Source organism: Dermacentor variabilis, chromosome 4 (assembly GCF_050947875.1).
Source record: "Dermacentor variabilis isolate Ectoservices chromosome 4, ASM5094787v1, whole genome shotgun sequence".
Lineage (NCBI taxonomy): Eukaryota > Metazoa > Arthropoda > Arachnida > Ixodida > Ixodidae > Dermacentor > Dermacentor variabilis.
The window spans coordinates 46859789-46877456 of record NC_134571.1 but is presented as its reverse complement, the minus strand read 5'-3'; the positions used below and the strand labels follow the sequence as shown (position 1 = coordinate 46877456).

The 17668-nt window shown below is 42.9% G+C and overlaps 2 protein-coding genes across 2 annotated transcripts; one reads left to right on the top strand and one right to left on the bottom strand.

Moving 5' to 3' along the window:
* The first annotated feature begins 143 nt into the window (after window positions 1-143).
* Window positions 144-988, top strand: LOC142579056 (COMM domain-containing protein 4). Its single transcript, XM_075688879.1, has one exon. It carries the CDS (start codon window positions 279-281, stop codon window positions 879-881), a length of 603 nt encoding a protein of 200 aa, XP_075544994.1. The 5' UTR covers window positions 144-278; the 3' UTR covers window positions 882-988.
* On the bottom strand, window positions 958-17668 carry LOC142579055 (zinc finger C3HC-type protein 1-like). The gene is made up of 8 exons (XM_075688878.1): window positions 17421-17668; window positions 16678-16828; window positions 15615-15698; window positions 15417-15544; window positions 10331-10434; window positions 7074-7230; window positions 5110-5256; window positions 958-1154 (listed from the first exon to the last, which is right to left on the bottom strand). Exons 1-8 carry the CDS (start codon window positions 17541-17543, stop codon window positions 1083-1085), a joined length of 966 nt encoding a protein of 321 aa, XP_075544993.1. The 5' UTR covers window positions 17544-17668; the 3' UTR covers window positions 958-1082.

The window sequence follows — 17668 nt, the reverse complement described above, 5'->3', positions numbered from 1 at the left end:
AAACAAAATAACGTATACCATGCCTCAATTTTAAAGTGTTTATTATAACTAGAGTATAAAACATAAAAAGTATGCTCAGCGAAGCTTCGCCACATATTTAAGGTGTGAAGTCAACTCAAGTAGAGTTTTAGTCAACTTTATCCACTGCGCAAACCAAACCGACACAAGTGGGAGGAACGCAAGTGTAGTCGAAGTGTCGCGTGCTGTATGTGTGTACTGCCGATTACACCAGGAAAACAAGAGGTCCACAACGTTGACCAGGCCGTTACCGTGACGCTATGTTGTTCAAGTTTTGCGGTGACCGGGATTGCCCCGATTGGCTTCTTGCCGAAATTGGCTCTCTCTCGAAGATCAGCTCCGTGAAAGTGAAGTTGCTTTGCGCCCAAGTAGTTAACGGCCTCCTGCATTCACAGATAGACTTCGACAAGGTGGCTAAACTGACGGCAGACTCCAAGTTCACGGAGGACGATGTCAAAGGCGTGCTCATGGCTTTGGAATTTATACTGAAGAACTCCACAAAGTTTTCTGTCGACGAGGAGACGCTTGTCAACGAACTCACGCAGCTAGGTCTCCCTAGGGAGCACGCGGTCTCATTGAGCAAGGTCTACGCCGATCGCTGTACCGAGATACTAGCCGTGCTGAAAGAGCAAAGTCTAAGGCTGTCGTCGCTCGAAGGAACACCTCAGTGGCGCCTGGACTACGTGCTCGAGTCGAGCGTTGCGGGCGAAGTGTGCCAACCGTCGGTTCAGATGAAGCTCGCCGTAAGGCAAGGCGACGAAGTCAAGCCTGTGCATTTCACTATGTCTGCGGAGAAGTGTGGTGTGCTGCTGCACGAACTAAAGCAAGCTTACAAAGTGATGAAAAGCCTTGAGGACGCTTAATCTTTGCGATGTCTTGGAGAAAAGGAATTAACAGGAGGTCTGCATTGGGGATAGGGAGGGAGTGATAACTCGGGAAGTAAATAAATAACGTTTATTGAGGGAACGAGCGGCGTGTCGCTTGTGCCTTTTGACAGTCTTTCATAAATTTGAACACAATGCGAAATATGAGGCTCTGGTTTCGAAATCGGGCGTAGCAGAAGTTCAAGTAGGAGGCACCTTAATTTTCTTCCATGAGTTGAGGATCCGTTCTACCTTCTCTTGGAATGCAGCAACCTGTGAAAGAAAGAAAAACAAAAAATTCAATGCAATAAGATATTGAGGCTTCAAGAGAGTAGTACAGCAGCACTTCAGCCCTTATTGTTTACATTGACGTTTGAGCTTTTTACTGCTTTATAAACGTTTACTTCGCACATCTATATTCTTAGTTGCATCTTCAAAACAGAGAGCAGCAGCATTTAGAGAAGGATGAAAACGCTATTAACTACCAAGCCTGAGCTGCATTTGTGCTACTCATTCCTACCAGGGTGGCAAACCGGAAAAGAAATGCTGGTCCAATTCATGTTCAACATGCTCCAATTTCGTTCCAGTTTGCAGAATTTATAACAGTTCGCAACACTGAATCGGTTCAACACAGTATACATTATCCTGCCTCATAGCAACATGCTGCATTTTGCTACTGGCTTGTCCAAATGCACAAGTTTCATCAAGAGAGGGCAGAAATTTACAAATAAGACAAAGGCAGGGGAATTATGTTTGGTGTGCGTAACCCTTGCGTAGAGCGCACGATTGGCGGCCACTGGGGCACTCTGGAGCCAGCCAGCAACGTCTGATGGTATAGGCTGAGCCCGAGATTAGGTGCATCGGCCGTGCGTGCCCAGACACTTCTTATTTCGAGCCCAACAGCTAGTGTTAGACATCACTGTCTCTGGAGCACCCCAACGGCTGTCATTCTCATGCTCTACACAAAGGTGACGCGCACTGTACATACTTAAGACAGAGTTAATGAGCGAGAATCTCTGTGTTGGCATAAAGTCTCCATAGCTTCCACACTCTTAGTTTGACAGCAGCAGAGTCGGTTAATTTTTGTTTTGCTTCATGCTTGTTTAAAGAACTACAAGACTGGTGGCGAGTGAACTATGGCATGTGATCTATGGTGTTGAAGACGGTACGAATTCACACTGAATTATACAAATTACAACATTTAGTCTGTAGCAACAAAAAGAAGCCAGCATTTGACATTTCACTCGGTTTCCTGCTTTTTTGGAAGCGGGTGAGGACGCTGAACAAAGAACAAGCACGGTCTGTGCTGACCCATACATCAGTCTTTCTTGCACATCTCCATGTGGCGTGTAGTCTTGTGCTGGCTAAGGGTGGACAAAAAAGTCAAGAGCACACATAGTGTGCCCATGACTAATTTCTAAAACTCAAAAGAGCATTGTATTCTGCTTGGCTAAGGACCAGAAAGGATTTATTTGAAAGAAGGCAGAGAGCTTGGCCTGAGCTATCGCACCCTAGCCTATTCCTCTGCACAAGTGGGAGAGGGAATGGGTACATAAAGGTGTGGAGAGGGATCATGATGACATAAAAAGAGGGATGCATAATGGCAAAGGGAAGCTAAACATTCTGCCGATAAGCATTCAGAAATGTCATCCATGACGCCACCAACGGGTTCCAGATCTTGGCTGCAGTTACTAGTTCAAATGAACTTTCAGGTAAAGGCCCGAAGACGAAGCTGGTGTGCGGGCTTCTCCTGTGTAAGGAGCACAGGTGCCAAGAAAAGGCTTTCCAAAATGTAAAGAGAACCGATAAGTATGGCGAGCACCTGAAGGGCACTTTTAGCGACCAGATTCGGAGACTGCAGAGAACTGAGCATACTGGCTCTAGCAGATGCTTCAGCATTTTCTGAATGCTTTCGTTCTCACTATATCTATCTCCTGGCTTGGCTTTTGCGGCTTAATTATTTAGCCCCAAAGACAACTACAGCATTGTGTCATGGTTGTGGTTCAAGAGAGCAGCAAAGGCCATTCTGCATCTGTATCAGCCAGTGGGGAAGAATATTTGCTATGTGCTCTCACCGACCTTGAATTCACTGTAGGTACCACTAATGTTGATGCAGACACAGGCAGAGGTGGTTGCGGCACCTGTGCCCCACTATGCAGTTCTTCTGAAGTGGCGAGTGTTGTTTACTTTGGCTCTAAACGTGTGTTGAACCTTGCCATGTAACGAAAGCAGATTTTGCATGCTGTTTACAGCCACGCTTACTGCTCAATGTGAAGGTGGCAGCATTCGTCAACAAACGCTGTGCTATGGAGATTACAATAAGTCATGCTGTTGAAGTTCTTGATATTTCTCCAAGATGACATCCGTCTTTTATGCTCTCCACGTTTATTCAGTTTTAGTAACAAGTTGATTTAATGACCAAATGGGGAGCATCACCAGAAATGTGGCTTTAGTGGAGCCCCTGAAACAACTTTTCCGCCACGGAACGCAACTGGCATGGCCGACTTCAGAAGTGCAAGGATCTCTGCTGAGGTGGCTGTAGTTACCAACACGTACCCTTAATTTACCTCCATTCTTACACACAACGAAACTTGGGAGTCTTAACAATCTGCTGGCAGAGTGCACCAATTGCAGAAGTGTTATTAAAAGAATTACGCAAACTACTGAGCATCCACTGTCACCTTACATGCTTGAACCGTTTCATGCCGCACCTGTAACCGTTATTTCTTTGTGTTCAGGTTCGGTTAGCGTTCAGCCACGTTCTAAAGATATCAGTAGGTCTCCGGGTTCAGTTCCACCCAAAATTGCAGTTTGGGTGCTGTTTTTGTTTAGCCACTCTGGTTCGTACCAATAGCACAAGCAATAGCAATATCGCCAGAGACCAGCTGTACTCATCCAGGTCACAGCTACTTCTGCTTTGATTGCCGCACTTCGCAAGCCGCACTTGTAGAGTCAGTTTGTGTCATGCATTTGAGCTTTGGTACTTGAACATGTTTCAATGCTTTCGATTACTTTCATTATCATGCACTCAGATAAATACACTCGAACCTTACACATGTACTGGGCAAATGTCTCATTTTAATAGCAGAAGTCTAATACTTCGGGTGAATATAGAAGATAATCTGCACTAGTAATTTATTTACTGAACCTGGATATATTGCTTAACAATTTGCTGGAATAAATAAAGAAGAGTCAGTTTTGCACACTTTTTTACAAAAGAACTTGGGTGTTAAAGGATTAGACTGCAAAGCCTGCATTTCTATAGCTTTAGTATTGGTCGTGTATTACACGCTTGGATCTGTACTGAGTAAAAAGTCTGGTTGCTGAAAAAGGGTTTTAAATGTTCCAAATAGAAGCTGTATAAACATAATAAGCAGCTTTCACACTTGAACTTATGAAGAGCTTGCATTCTTCCTGTGAGTTCTGTCCTCCAAGGAACGATCTGGACCTCTGAATTCTTTTTTCTTTCGTTCTTTTTCTATCGCTATAAAGATACAGCCAAAGAACACATGGCAACTACCAACAGCAGCAAGAGGTCAAACCAAAGCTGCACCCTTTTGCATCCTTGTATATACAAAATACAAATATGCTCACATAGCATTCACTTCAGACTTTAGAATGTAGGAAACTCTTTGCAACTTTCATTCTAATTGTGTTTTGTTCCATCGGTTTATATACACATATGCATAAAGGCCAACAGAATTTTGCATTGCATAAAAGCCTAGCTTCATACAGTCCAGATATAGAGAAGCCTCCATGCAAACATTTACAACTGAAATACAAGTGCATGCATCATCAAAATTAAGAAATTATCATTGTTTTTGAAATGACTTTAAAAAATTACCACCGGTACTGCTAGCCATAAATGATGCAGAATGTCGAGGGCCAGTGTGGCTCCTTGGCATTACCTATAAGATTTGTCAGCACCCACAGCACATTCGAATTCTCGGAGGTCGTGGTTTAGAATTTGCATAATATCTGTTAATCATGTGCATATGCCAACTGATTTGGCTACTGAAAGGTCAGTAACAAAGAAATTGGACAATTACCAGCCCTACAGCTTTGCTGAGATTGCTTCAAAAGTGTATGCTACTCATACGTAACCAATTTAGACAAAGTGAAATTTCAATGCAGTTGGCCAAGCAAGATGCAGCCACATTGAAACAGTGCCTGAAGTACATCATGGTAAAACAAAAGGTGAGGTCAATCTGTTGCTAATAAGGCTTACTGAAGGAGGAGTGCCAGTTTGATCGTTGCTTGATTCGAGATTCCTTAGGACGCACTCGCTGTAAACAACCCAGCCTTTCTTTCCCGATGTTCCAGTCACTACCCATATGCACCAGGGACGATGCTCCTTCACTGGGTCCATCTGTTCCTGAAGACACCAGAGAAATAGCAGATGAATTTCACCAGGAGAACACAACTCTTCGGATGGCAAGAACACCACGGTGAGAACCGGAGCCTCGAAGCTAGCACAGCACATGTAACAAAAAGTCTACGTAACAAAACTTATCTTCTGCACAAGCTGTTTGGTATAGCTACTACAGCTCTTTATTACAACCATGTACACAAACTTTTGGTGAGAGTTTTGTTACATAACTGTAATACGAACTGTTCATTCACCTACTCTTGCTATAATGGAAACTCAGTAAAAACTTGCAAGTGCCTCTAGAGTGAACCAGTAACGTGCAATAGACACAAACCATGGACCAAAACTCTGGCATCAACCAGATGAAGCTAAGGAAAGCACAGAAGAAATCTAGTGGTACTTAAGTGAAATGTAGAAATGACAATGAAAAGGGAAATCATAGAGTAAGGAAAGGTAACTTGCTGCTAATAGCATTACCACCTTCGCCAAAAAAAATCCAGCTCCAAGAAAAGGGTAGTGGGCTGGTTTTTATGAAGAGGATTGTAGACAAAAATAAAACAAAGTAAAGTGGTGATACAACAAGTACAAACTTTGCATAATTGAAATTTATTGGAAGCCTTTGTATAAAATTAAAAAAAAAAAATTATGGAGTTATATGTGCCAAAACCACGACCTGATTATGAGGCGTGCCATAGTGGGAGGCTCCGGAAATTTGGACCACCTGGGGTTCCTTAACATGCTCCTAAATTTGAGTACACAGGTGTATTTGCATTTCGTCTGCATTGAAATGTGGCCACCGTGGCTGGAATTCAATCCTGCGACCTCGTGTTTAGCAGCCCAACACCACAGCCTCTAAGCAACCATAAAGGGTGTATCAAATTTGATACACCTGTTGATCACATAGTCCAGGATTGTGTGGGGATAGAATAAAGAGTGTGCATCTGTTTTGCTCATGTGGCCCAAACTGGTCATGGCAGCTGATGCGACAAGCGCCAAAGGCGGGCAATTGCCAAGAAGACATACTTTCAGAAAGAAGCAGAGGATGTGCTTAGACTTTTAGGAGAAAGCTCATAAAAAAAGGAAGCACAAGGATGGATGGATCAGTCTTGCAACATAATGGTCAAAAGTTTAAGGAATTACGAATGAATGTGGTCACTACAATCCAGTTGTCTGGTATGTACGAATGCCCAAGAGATTGTTTGCGATGCAGCTTACAATGTGCCAATTCAAAAAGAAGCGGAAAACCGGCAAACGACACGCTGGTCCGGTGGATGAACCAGAAGCCAACACCTCACAGCACAACAATGAGTGCTGCAACATAACAAAATGGAATGGGTGGATGGATAGGGCAAGCCCTGTTTCGAGCTCTTAACAGCTTTCTCAGTAAAAAAAAAAGTTAATTTGTTAGTTAAATTCAGTGGGTTTTACATGCCAAAACCACGATCTGATTATTATGCATGCTGTAGTGGAGAAATTTGGATTAATTTTGACCACCTGTGGCTATATGATGTGCACCTCAATCCAAGACACAAGAATGTTTGCATTCCACCCCCATCAAAATGCAGCCACTGCAGCTGAGAATTGAATCCCCGACTTCGTGCTTAGCAATGCAACGCCATAGCCACTAAGCCACCACAGCAGAAAGGCAAAATAAACACCGGAGCATGCAACAAATTTACTTGTAGACTTTCGTTCGTTGGTCTTATTTTGTGTGCTTGTGTGTGTGAAACGTAAAGCGGGACATGGCAGAGCATGGTATTAAGTGAGAATAGGGGCAGAGGAGCAGGTAGGGAGCCAATAAATCCACATTCACAGATAAATACCTCCTCGTGCTTCCTCTTGACACCATGCCCTTCGCCGTTTTCATTCTTGCAACTAGTGTCTTGTGAGATTAGCTCTTCGGAAGATGCATAAAGCCAGGTTCCAACCTTCCTACAGCAAAATTCGCAACTTAGTTGCTTCAGTTTTCCAGTTGGATTGCTGAAGCCAAAAGAAAAGAGATGGATGCACACGTGTCATTATAAAGCTTTGAAACACACACAAAGCACCGACACACAAAATGAATTCAAAGCATGAAGCCTGCAGAGGTGTTTACATGGCAGATATGGCAAGCCTTCATTGAAGGGACACAAAGGGCAAATATTTTTTTTTTATTCCATGTACTACCAAACTATATATACGTCTAAATTCCATACTCGTCTATTTCCTGTTAAGCAGGAGGCTCCTGCATGGGTGTGATTGTTAAACAGCTGTTTCTGACTTATTTTTGGTGCTTTATTGGTAACTTATTTTTGGCGATTTATTGCGATAGCAATTATATAGAGACTCCACGCGCATCGCCATGATGTTTCGTATAAAGTCTAAGTGCAATAACATCACAGCCACACACCATACGTTGTGGGTGCAAGAAAGCCTGCGAAGGTGACCCGAGAAGGATGGTGTCTTGATCATGCACGTGCAAGGGAGGAAGTGCGGCGTCTTCTATTGCCGTCTTCAAAATTCAAGTGTATTCAAGGGTATCAAAGTGTACAAACTCTGTGTATTTAAGTCATTATATTATATGTATAGGTCACTATGTGAAAGGCACGTTTCACAGTGTAGCAGCACTTAGGTTTTTGAGTCGAGGGCCTTTGAAACTTCCAAACTTTGTTGAACACGAAAGAGTTGTGTTGCTGCTATACAGCAGTTTTTAATGGCCACTGAGAGTTTCAGTTGTTTTACATTACAAACGAGTGGTGCAATGGCCGCCATACCAACGTCGCACAAAAAGTAAGAAAGAAAAAAGGGATAACTTGTAGTCGCTATTAGCGCATATATTATTTTCAACTCAATGCTGATAATTTTTGTTGATAGTGTTTAGAGGATGTTTTGGTAGCAGGCATTTCTTTTTTGTGTTGGTATTAAAACACTACTACGAGAAGGTATGCAACCACCACTAGAAGGCCTTCAAGGAAGTTCCATGAAACTCTGTCGACTCGACTGAATGTTGCCCGATGGCCATCAAAGTGGCCCGCATAGCAGCGCTCAATTCGCCGTTGAGTCAAAAGTCTATCAGTTAGAAGGCCTTTGAAATGCCTGTGTGACACTGGTTTACACTCCTATATGTCAACAATGTGGTTGATTCCCATGTGAAAATAAGTGAGCATAAATCTTTCAATATGGCTGCCGCCGTCCCTGCAAAACCTCCCCTAAAAATCATTCCTGGGTACAGCCCTGTGTTCACCATTTGATCAGGATGTGCAACAAGTCATTCAATTTTACGTCCCTATAGCAGCCGATGCACACACGAGCCGTGTCATTTGTTTTGCGTACCTCCAGCATGGAATAGAGCTTCATGATCAACATCACAAGGAACCTGAGGAACCGGACTTGTAAAGGCCAAGTTAATCTGCAGTAAACCCTTTTCATAATTCACCCAAGTGCACTTCTCTACATTACATGCCCAACTAATGGCAGCACTGGTCATCGTTGAGTACTAGCAGCACATGCTGTGGCTTGTTTCGTGCGCATGGTTCCCTCATGAGAGCCATGTTTACATTTTCCAAGTTGTAATACAAGAAAACTGTGCTGGTACACACTGTTTAAAGAGAAGACTAGGCTGCCATAAGTTGGGCAAACTGCTTCACAGGAAAGCTAGCTTTACAATAATGAAAGGGGTCTATAATCAAGGTCCAAAGACTCTTGCAGCAAGCACACAGAGGTTTCATTACTATACATGGCCTCATTGCTCTTAGAATGACAGAAAGCTGAGCTAGTTGGTAAGGATTCACTATGCAAAAAGGTAAGGCATGCAGACAGGACACACTGCTCTTACCTATGACAGGAATATTGTCGAAACTCAATCAATAATACATGTGAACCTTGTGCCATTTCTCAAATGTAACATTGTACCGGAAATTATTGTTGCACACTTGCAAACAATAGGTCGCCAAATGACTGTTGCTCAATCTAGTCTCCTACACCAGCGGGGCTGGTGGTGCCTACCAACTTGAGCTGCTGGGTATACTTTTGCGTTGCTGGCGTGGTAACGGCATCATTGTCATTTGAGCTTCGTCATCCGACTCTCGCCTCTGATTCTCACACACTACGTGCGCCAAGCAAGATGGCATGAATATGAAAATCATCCAGGTATTTTTGCAGTGGAACACCAGATGAGAGTTGCCTCTGCACAAACAGCACTTCAAAAGAAAATATCCCACCTCGAGCATGGCAAGTGGCCGCTGACACTCACAAAGAAGCTCTTGGAAGAAATCAGCTTCGTTGAGTTACTAGGACATTGCGTTCCTATGCCGCCCTTGAGCAGCTCAAGGACGGCTTACTAATGGGGTACTACTCGGCGCAGAGGAAGGTGAACGTGTTTGAAATGATCAAACAGCTAGGCAAGCCCTTGTGCTTTGTAACCCTCAGCATTTCTGAACTCAACAATGAGTGCCTGCTCAAAGTCATCAAGAGAGTGAAAGAGCCAGTTGAGACACGCTGCCGCAGGGTCGATGTCATAGCCAGCTACCTGCAATACACTTTCTAAAGCAGTGTATCACAGCATTCATCCTAAAAAAAATGGTAGGGGATGCCATTGGAGAGCGACACTTTCAAAGTATTACTTAAAATGTGCAATGAATTACACTCTCACTTTAGTTAACGTTCTCAAAAGCCTCCCTCTAGCAGTTCGAGACAACATTAATGAAGATGCCAATACATCTTTGGATAGATGTCAGGGACGGATATCTCGAAAGTGGTGCAAGTCTTGGGGTTTCTGATAAGCAGACATACATTTCAATCTGCTTAGCTTCAATTTTGTACTTTCAGCATGTGTTCGGAAGTGAATCATTAAAAAGACCATTAGTTGAACTATTCAATTAGCCATCTAAACATTGCCGTTTCTCATGCAGAAATTTCTGTCTTCTTCCAGAAATTCACCTATCCAGGTGGAACAGTGCTATCTGTCACAGGTGATATTTTAAATGTCTGTTTGGCCTTAAAAGAAAACACTCGGTAAATATAAGTGAGCATCTTGTCACAAAAGCTTGCCATTAGCCTCAGCCAGCTGCAAATCACCCCAGTATCATAAACTGTTTCTTACGCAGTCTTCCAGCCAGTCAGTGCAAGCAAGACGGCCCGTTCGCTCTCCTTGGTTTGTTCCTCACCAGCCAACTTGCATATCTTGGCTATTGCTTCACTACCAAGCTGAAAGTGAACAGACAGACAATAAGCACATTAGGCCCTTCATTTCCCATTGCAAAACATATCAGCCTCCTTTCTTTTCAGTGTCTGGAGACACAGGGCAGTCTGCCTAGTAAAATAGTAAAATAGACAGTGTTGAATGTAATAATAGGCAGCTATCATGCATAGCACATACATTTTTTCATTGACAATGATGCATTGATTAACATTACAGTTTACAGTTTATTTATTTTATTTATTCAATACTGCAAACCTTGTACAGGTCCGAGTAGGGTAGGTAAAAAGAGAAAGCAAATATAAACAAAGTTATGTTTTAAAGTATCGAAGTCTTGTTTCAGCATCGCTGCACTTTTGTTTGATATATCACTGTATCATAGCTGTATTACATGTTGTAGTCAGCTATATTAAGTGTATGCCTCATTATCTCCTTCCAGCAAGAACCTGGAGAAGGCAGACAGTACTGCTAAATACATAAAAGAAGGTGGAGCAAGTACACAAGAAAGCATGCAAAAGCCTACCATGCTTCTCTGCACTGTTTGGAGCACTTTCATTCAACTAAGCTTGTCAGTGTACTGCTTACTGCATTGGAAAATACGGCATTCTGCACAAAAATATAGCCAGTTGCGATCACTGTGCTGGTACAAATGACCCCTCCAGCAACAAAGTTAGCACTGACACATGTTCACAGTGTCACAGCATGAAAGAGACACGTGGAACAAAGCTTGAATAGTAAAGCGACGGTTTTCAGCAGCAGCTCTTGCAGTGTGCAAGCTGCATGAGTGGTATTAAAAGGACACTAAAGAGAAATATTAAGCCAATGTGGACTGTTGAAATACCATTCCGCAGAACTCGCGGCGCCTGTTTCGTGTGAAGAAAAGACTTAGTTAAAGAGAAAATCATGTCTGAAAGGTTCGTGTACCTTTGGTGCAATTCCAATCACCCGCGTATGAGTGGGGAGTTGCGACGCTCCATACGTCATCACTACCCTTTACTGTCTTCGAAGAGTAAAACGGTGCCCGGCAGATGGAGCTATGTTTCTTTGCGCAAAACGAAAATATGCAGCCATGGATAAACCGAGCCAAGACAGAGCGTTTGTCTCATCCCTGCAGCTGCTATTGGTCAAGTAGCTTGGCCCGCTTAAGCATACTGCGACATCGCATAGATGTGGCATTCTGACCTACTTGATCTTTGTGTGAGTTTCGCGAGCCAGCAAAACCAGCGCAGCACTACGCGATAATGAAATTAATGAAATGCGAAAGCATTGGCAGTGCAAATGCGAGTTAAAACAAAACCTTTCGACCACCTGCATCTACATATAGGGTAATGTCAAAAGTGCAGGAAGATTATTTTTAGTGTTCAGTAGGTTCTCACAGATTTGAAATTCAGAGAAAATAAAAGGCAATTAAACGCCAGAGTTACTGGATACCTCAAAAAAGAAGAGGAAAGAAAAAGTTAAAGGGGAATAGCAGGTGGCACATTACTGTCCCTAATTCCTTAAGTTTTCCAGAGTCGATAGGTTAACCAAAAAAAGGCACAGGTGTGCATAGATGCACCCATAGTGGATGCCTACATGCATGCCCCTTCTAACCCTGCTTCACATTTCAGCCCCCTTCACCAGCTCATGTTAGCTCTATACTAGCTAGCTGCAAAGTTGCCATGCACCTCAAATAACATCACTTATGCATATTATGCAATACAAAGGGATAAGAAACTTGTGCTCATTATTCGTTATTAATATTGTTAATTCACACGACAATGTTCCTAATTACCTGTCTTTAATAGTAACTTGTAAGCTTTAAAGGAGGTCATGTGCTAATGGGCACCACCTTGTAGCAGTCTTGGTAAGAGCCACTGCTCCCTTTGCCCTCATAATTGCATGGCTATACTGGAAAGATGGAACCCTATATATAAACTGCTGAAAACAAGGTTTGTTTGTGATCTCAACCTTCCAACATTTTTTATTCAGAGTATTCTTTGGCTCATCCTCCACACCTTGCAATATGTAGGTTTCTGTCTTGCCTTTTCAGTTTGGGCCTTCTCAATAAAATGAAAATTCAAATGCCCCCCGATGGTGGTACCAAACCTCTAATTCCCAGTACAGCAGCCCAATGCTCTAACCATTAAGCCATGATTGCATGCATGTTTCTGTCATGCCCAAGCCAACTAGCTCTTTATATTTTACTAAAGCTTTTGACACTGTCAATCATACCATTTTATTTACCAAACTGGAATCCTTAGGTATAACAGGTCCAGCTTTAACTTTTCTAAAACATTACTTGCATGACCGTGAGCAAACAGACTGTGTAAGGTGTGCTTATTCCGAGTCGAAAGTTATTAATCAAGGGGTACCACAGGGCTCAATACTGGGACCCCTATTGTTTTGCATTGACATTAACAACTTACCTGATGTTCTTAATCTTTCTAATGCTATTCTATACGCTGATGATACTACTATCTCTATGTCAGATAAGTCTTTATCAACCTTACTCTTTAAACTGAACAATTAACTAGCAAAAGTTGTAGAATGGTGTCATTTAAATCATTTAATTTTAAACCCTCTCAAAACTCAGTTTATGATATTTAAAACAAAGTAGAGGATGGTGCCGTGTATCCCCCTAGTAACCCTCGACAGTCACCTTATTTTGGCATAAAATTAGGTCTTAACTTGAACTTTACTAATCATATTACGTTTGTTAAACAAGCGTGAGTGAGTGAGTAAAGACTTTATTTGAAAACAAGGTATTGACGGATGACCTTGTTGTTAGGCAGCCACGAGCCCCTGGGCCCGGGCGGCTTCCTCAGCTCTCTCGATGACCTTGGCCTGCAGGTCAGGGTCGGAGCTGAGCAACACGGCCTCCCACTGCTCAGTACTACTTATTTCGTGATTTGTGTGATTTTCGGCTGGGCACGACCACATAATATGGAATAGATCCGCTTTTTGCTTACAATGCTTACATGTATTAGGGTATTGGTCCGGGTAGTAGTAGTGATAGGCTACGGGGTTGCGGTAGGTGTTCGTCTGAAGTCGTCTCCAAGCTACTTCTTGTCGCCTGTTAAGCGCTTTGTGTGCTGGCGGGTACTCTGCCCTGGCAACCTGTAGTGCTGAGTTATTTCCTGGTAACTGACCATGCGATCCCTCCCTGACCCTAGCGTGAGCCGTCCGGGTGCTCGGTTGGCGAGTCCTCGAGCGGCGGTGTGGGCGGCATCGTTGCCGGGTAGGGAAGAGTGTGCTGGTGCCCAAATGATCTGGATTGGTCGTCGGTGTTGGTTTGTGTCGATTATGTGTTTTACGGGAGCCGAGACCCGACCTTTCGCAAAATTGCGTACTGCTGCTCTGGAATCGCTAATAATGTAATGACAATGTGTGGAGGCTATTGCCAGAGCGATAGCCGCCTCTTCCGCTGTTTCGGAGCTTCTGGTGCGAATTGAACCACCAGCGCGTATTTGACCTGAGGAGTCCACCACTGCAAGGGACATACAGTTGCGTTCTATGTATTCTGCTGCGTCGACATAGACTACGTCTTTGAAGGAGTGGAATTTCTGATGTAGGGCTTTGGACCGCTCGGCCCTCCTTTCCTTGTGGAATTCGGGGTGCATGTTTTTAGGGAGTGGATTAAACAAGAAACAGCTTTCGGCATAAGAGCACTCATTAAATCACATGCATTATTTTCAGAACACGCATTATTATCTTTACTCTTTGCGTTCATTCACAGTCATATCACCTATGGTATTGATTCCTGGAGAAACACATATAACTGCCACCTCTTGTCTACTTAACACATACAGAACCAGGTTATTCGCATAATCAACAACAGTTCCTTTTACTTAAATGCTCTTCCACTACTCCAGGCTAACTTTATACTACCTGTATCCGGTTTGTTTCAGTATCATTTCAGTACTCTTTTTTTTTTAAATTAGTTAACAAACAGCTTGCTTACTAAATTGTGGACTACAGATTACTCACTAATGCCAACAACACTAGGTTTGCACATAATTTAAACTTTTTACTACCTAAATGTAGCATCAACTATGAAAAAATGACGCCGTTTTCAACATTAAAAATATGGAATGACCTACCACATTCACTTAGACTAATGTAATCTTTGAATGTATTCAAACATGAATTAAAATGCTTAATTTTTTGTAAATAGTATCATGCCCTATAACATGTTCTGTATAATTATGTTTTTCGATATGTGTACTTTTTTGTTTGTTTTCTTTTACCAATGTATTGCATTACGCGCATTCATTTGTTTTCCATGTACTTTTTAAGTTTGCTGCTTTAACCCACATTTCGTATACATCTTTTTTTTTTTCTTTTTGGAACTGAGGGTCCCGTTGCAGTCACTGACTTTGCGACCCTCATCTGCATACTATCTGTTACTTATTCATTGTTACTGAATGGAGAATAAAGTGAATAAACTAAACTGAAACTGAGACAACTGGTACATGTGTGTGCGCCGTCGCCACAAGAGAAAGTGCCCGCGCATTAGCTTCTATTCCGCCACAGACCTACAAGTGTCCTTCCAGTACGTCACAAGTGGGAGCATGCCAGTTCGTCCCATTCTGGCATAGTGGCAGCTGACAATTTGAGACACTGTGTTAGACGAGACTGCCTTCAGAATTGGCACACATGCCATAGTCCTTTCCTCTTGGCAGATAATGCTATTAAATGCTGTGCAACATTGTACTATCTTTGGAATCGTCTCAGGTCGTTTTGGAACCGGTTATAACATTTCTTAGCCAGAATAAAAGGCTCTCTTCACACATGTATTGCTTGCCTTACACAAACACAGTGGTCCGTCTAGTAACTCTTAGAAAAAACATAAATGATGCTGGTTAGCCAGCTACCTGCCAAATGCTTCCCATAACATTAATTCCCACAGTGTGTGGTATCTGCATTAATTTTTCCTAGAAAGCATGATAGGTAATGGGCTGTTTCTCAGCTGCAGACTGCACCCACAAGCATATACTAGTACACATACCTGCTTTTCGATCTGTTCAGAGCTCAGCAAAGGGAGAGACGAGAGGATGGGGACAAGTGTTCCGAGCCTCTCGCGCAACTGGTCAAGTGCTTCAAGACGCATCACTGGCTCCATGACAGCATAGGACTCTGCAACAGACATTAGTGCATTTGTGAGAATCATGGTGGAACAAACAGGAGATTAAAACTTGGTGCTCACCTGGGCAAGGTGCAGTCTTCCAAGGGCAGCAGCTCTTATGGGCATCTTTCAGGGATGAAACCAGCTTCTCTGTACATTGTTTATCTGAAATACAAAGCTCAATTATTACATGGATGCCACAAGGGTCCTGTCAGGCATAATCTGGGGAAGTTGGCAATGGCACAGATAACAAGAAGAAGAATGGCTTAACACAATGTCGATTATCATACCAGGAAGGCACGAAATGGCAAAAAGGATCCCTGGAACACCTCCGTTCAACTTTAATGAACTAACAGTAGTTTGCAATCCTTTCTCATCTGACCAATGTCAGTATACATGCAAGTGCGTTACTGAACAGCAAAATCGTCATTGGCGGGTGTGCTCTAACAAGACAGAAGAGCATGTTCCCAGTAGGATTGGTAAAAAGGTGACTCATCTTACACTCTCTACAATAGCACAAAATTATACTGAATAAAGAATGACAAGGAAGCAGGCTGGACAAGCATTTGTCTGGTATGTTCCCTTGATCCTGTTTACTCTCAGGCTGATTTGACATTATTATGGACATATACCAACTTGCCCAACCACTCATTTCACTTTAGGACAATGTACAGTTGCAGATGAGTGGCCGATCGTTAATGCTGTACAGGCTTTGTCAAAAGAAATGAAGCCACTAAGAACATGAGTGTTGCTAAGTCATGGATCTGTACACTTGAGCAATCATTTCTGGAAATATATTTTTCTCTTGTATTATGTGACATCCACTGTGGCATCATACTGTGGTGACAAGCATTATTTAAACCTGCGCAATAACCACGCAGCATAAAAATAATCCTAACAATTTCACCAAATTCACTTCTGGCTATCTTGATCAAGCAACATGCATGAATATCACATCCCCAAAAGTGGCTGATGGAGAATACAGCCCCTGTACTGTGAGAGAATGAAGGCAGCTCTGCTACGCTTATCTAAACAATGTTCTGGTACATGCAAGACATTTTTGCAATTCAAGGCAGCGGGGAGAGTCCATGTGCCCCCTAGAGGAAATCCAAAGCACCACAAAAATAAACTATGAAGTCCTTACACAGCTTGTGGCCCAAACTGTTACTAAGTTGACAATCGAGATGGGATTTGCACAAGATGCAACAAAGCATGTCCTCTCCGACGCACTTCCAACCAAACCGAGCACAGACCGATGGTGAAAGTTCTGGCGGCTTGCAGGACCATTGGGATTGCTAAGTTCAGTCAAGGTAAAAAGGTAAGCAGCAGTATTAGAGAACCTTACATTCTCGATCTTATTAACTTTTCTTTTTCCGAGTGGGCGGCATAGAAAGGGCACACACAGGCATTCTTTTATTGAACGCTTTTCAAATGTTTCAAGACTGGTTAGAGCTGTTATACACCTGTCTAACGGAGTACGCTTTGTTTCACAGAGAAAGAGAAACGCTCCTAAACTAACCTGCAAGTGTAACAAGGAACAAAAGTAGCTCATGGAGTTTTAGAAACAGGGGACCCAATGCTGGAGGAAGCTATCGGCCAGGCATGCGAAATAACGCAAAAGCACGTTCAAAGGAGCTTGGCTTTTTGAGTATGCAAGGCCGCTTGGAGACACTATTTCCGAAACTCCGTCACGAAACCCAGCAGACAAGTCACCTATTTTTCATAGAAACACAAGCCGTAATTTGGGTAATCTTATATTCCTCTCTAGACGTTGCTCTCAGGACACTTTTCGTCTCTTTCATGACCCTCACGCAAGGTAAAAAAGAAAGGATAGAACTCTAATTGAACATGTTATCACGTTCTTGTTCCTACGCACGTAAAGGATACAGATCCGTACTCGTCAATGAAACTTCGGATGCGTGTCTTGTAGTCTTCGTGTTCCTTTGTGCAAAGCGGCAGTTCGAACCCCAATGACTCTATGCCGGCTGAAGGTTTTGCTGTAGACAACATGATCAACAGCCACTGCCGTAACTGGCAAGTTACAAACACACAAAAGAGCGTCGCAGCATACCGCTGTAATACCGCTTTCGGTTCAAAACACCGGCATGTTTGTTTGCCACGAGCCCAGTGAGCCG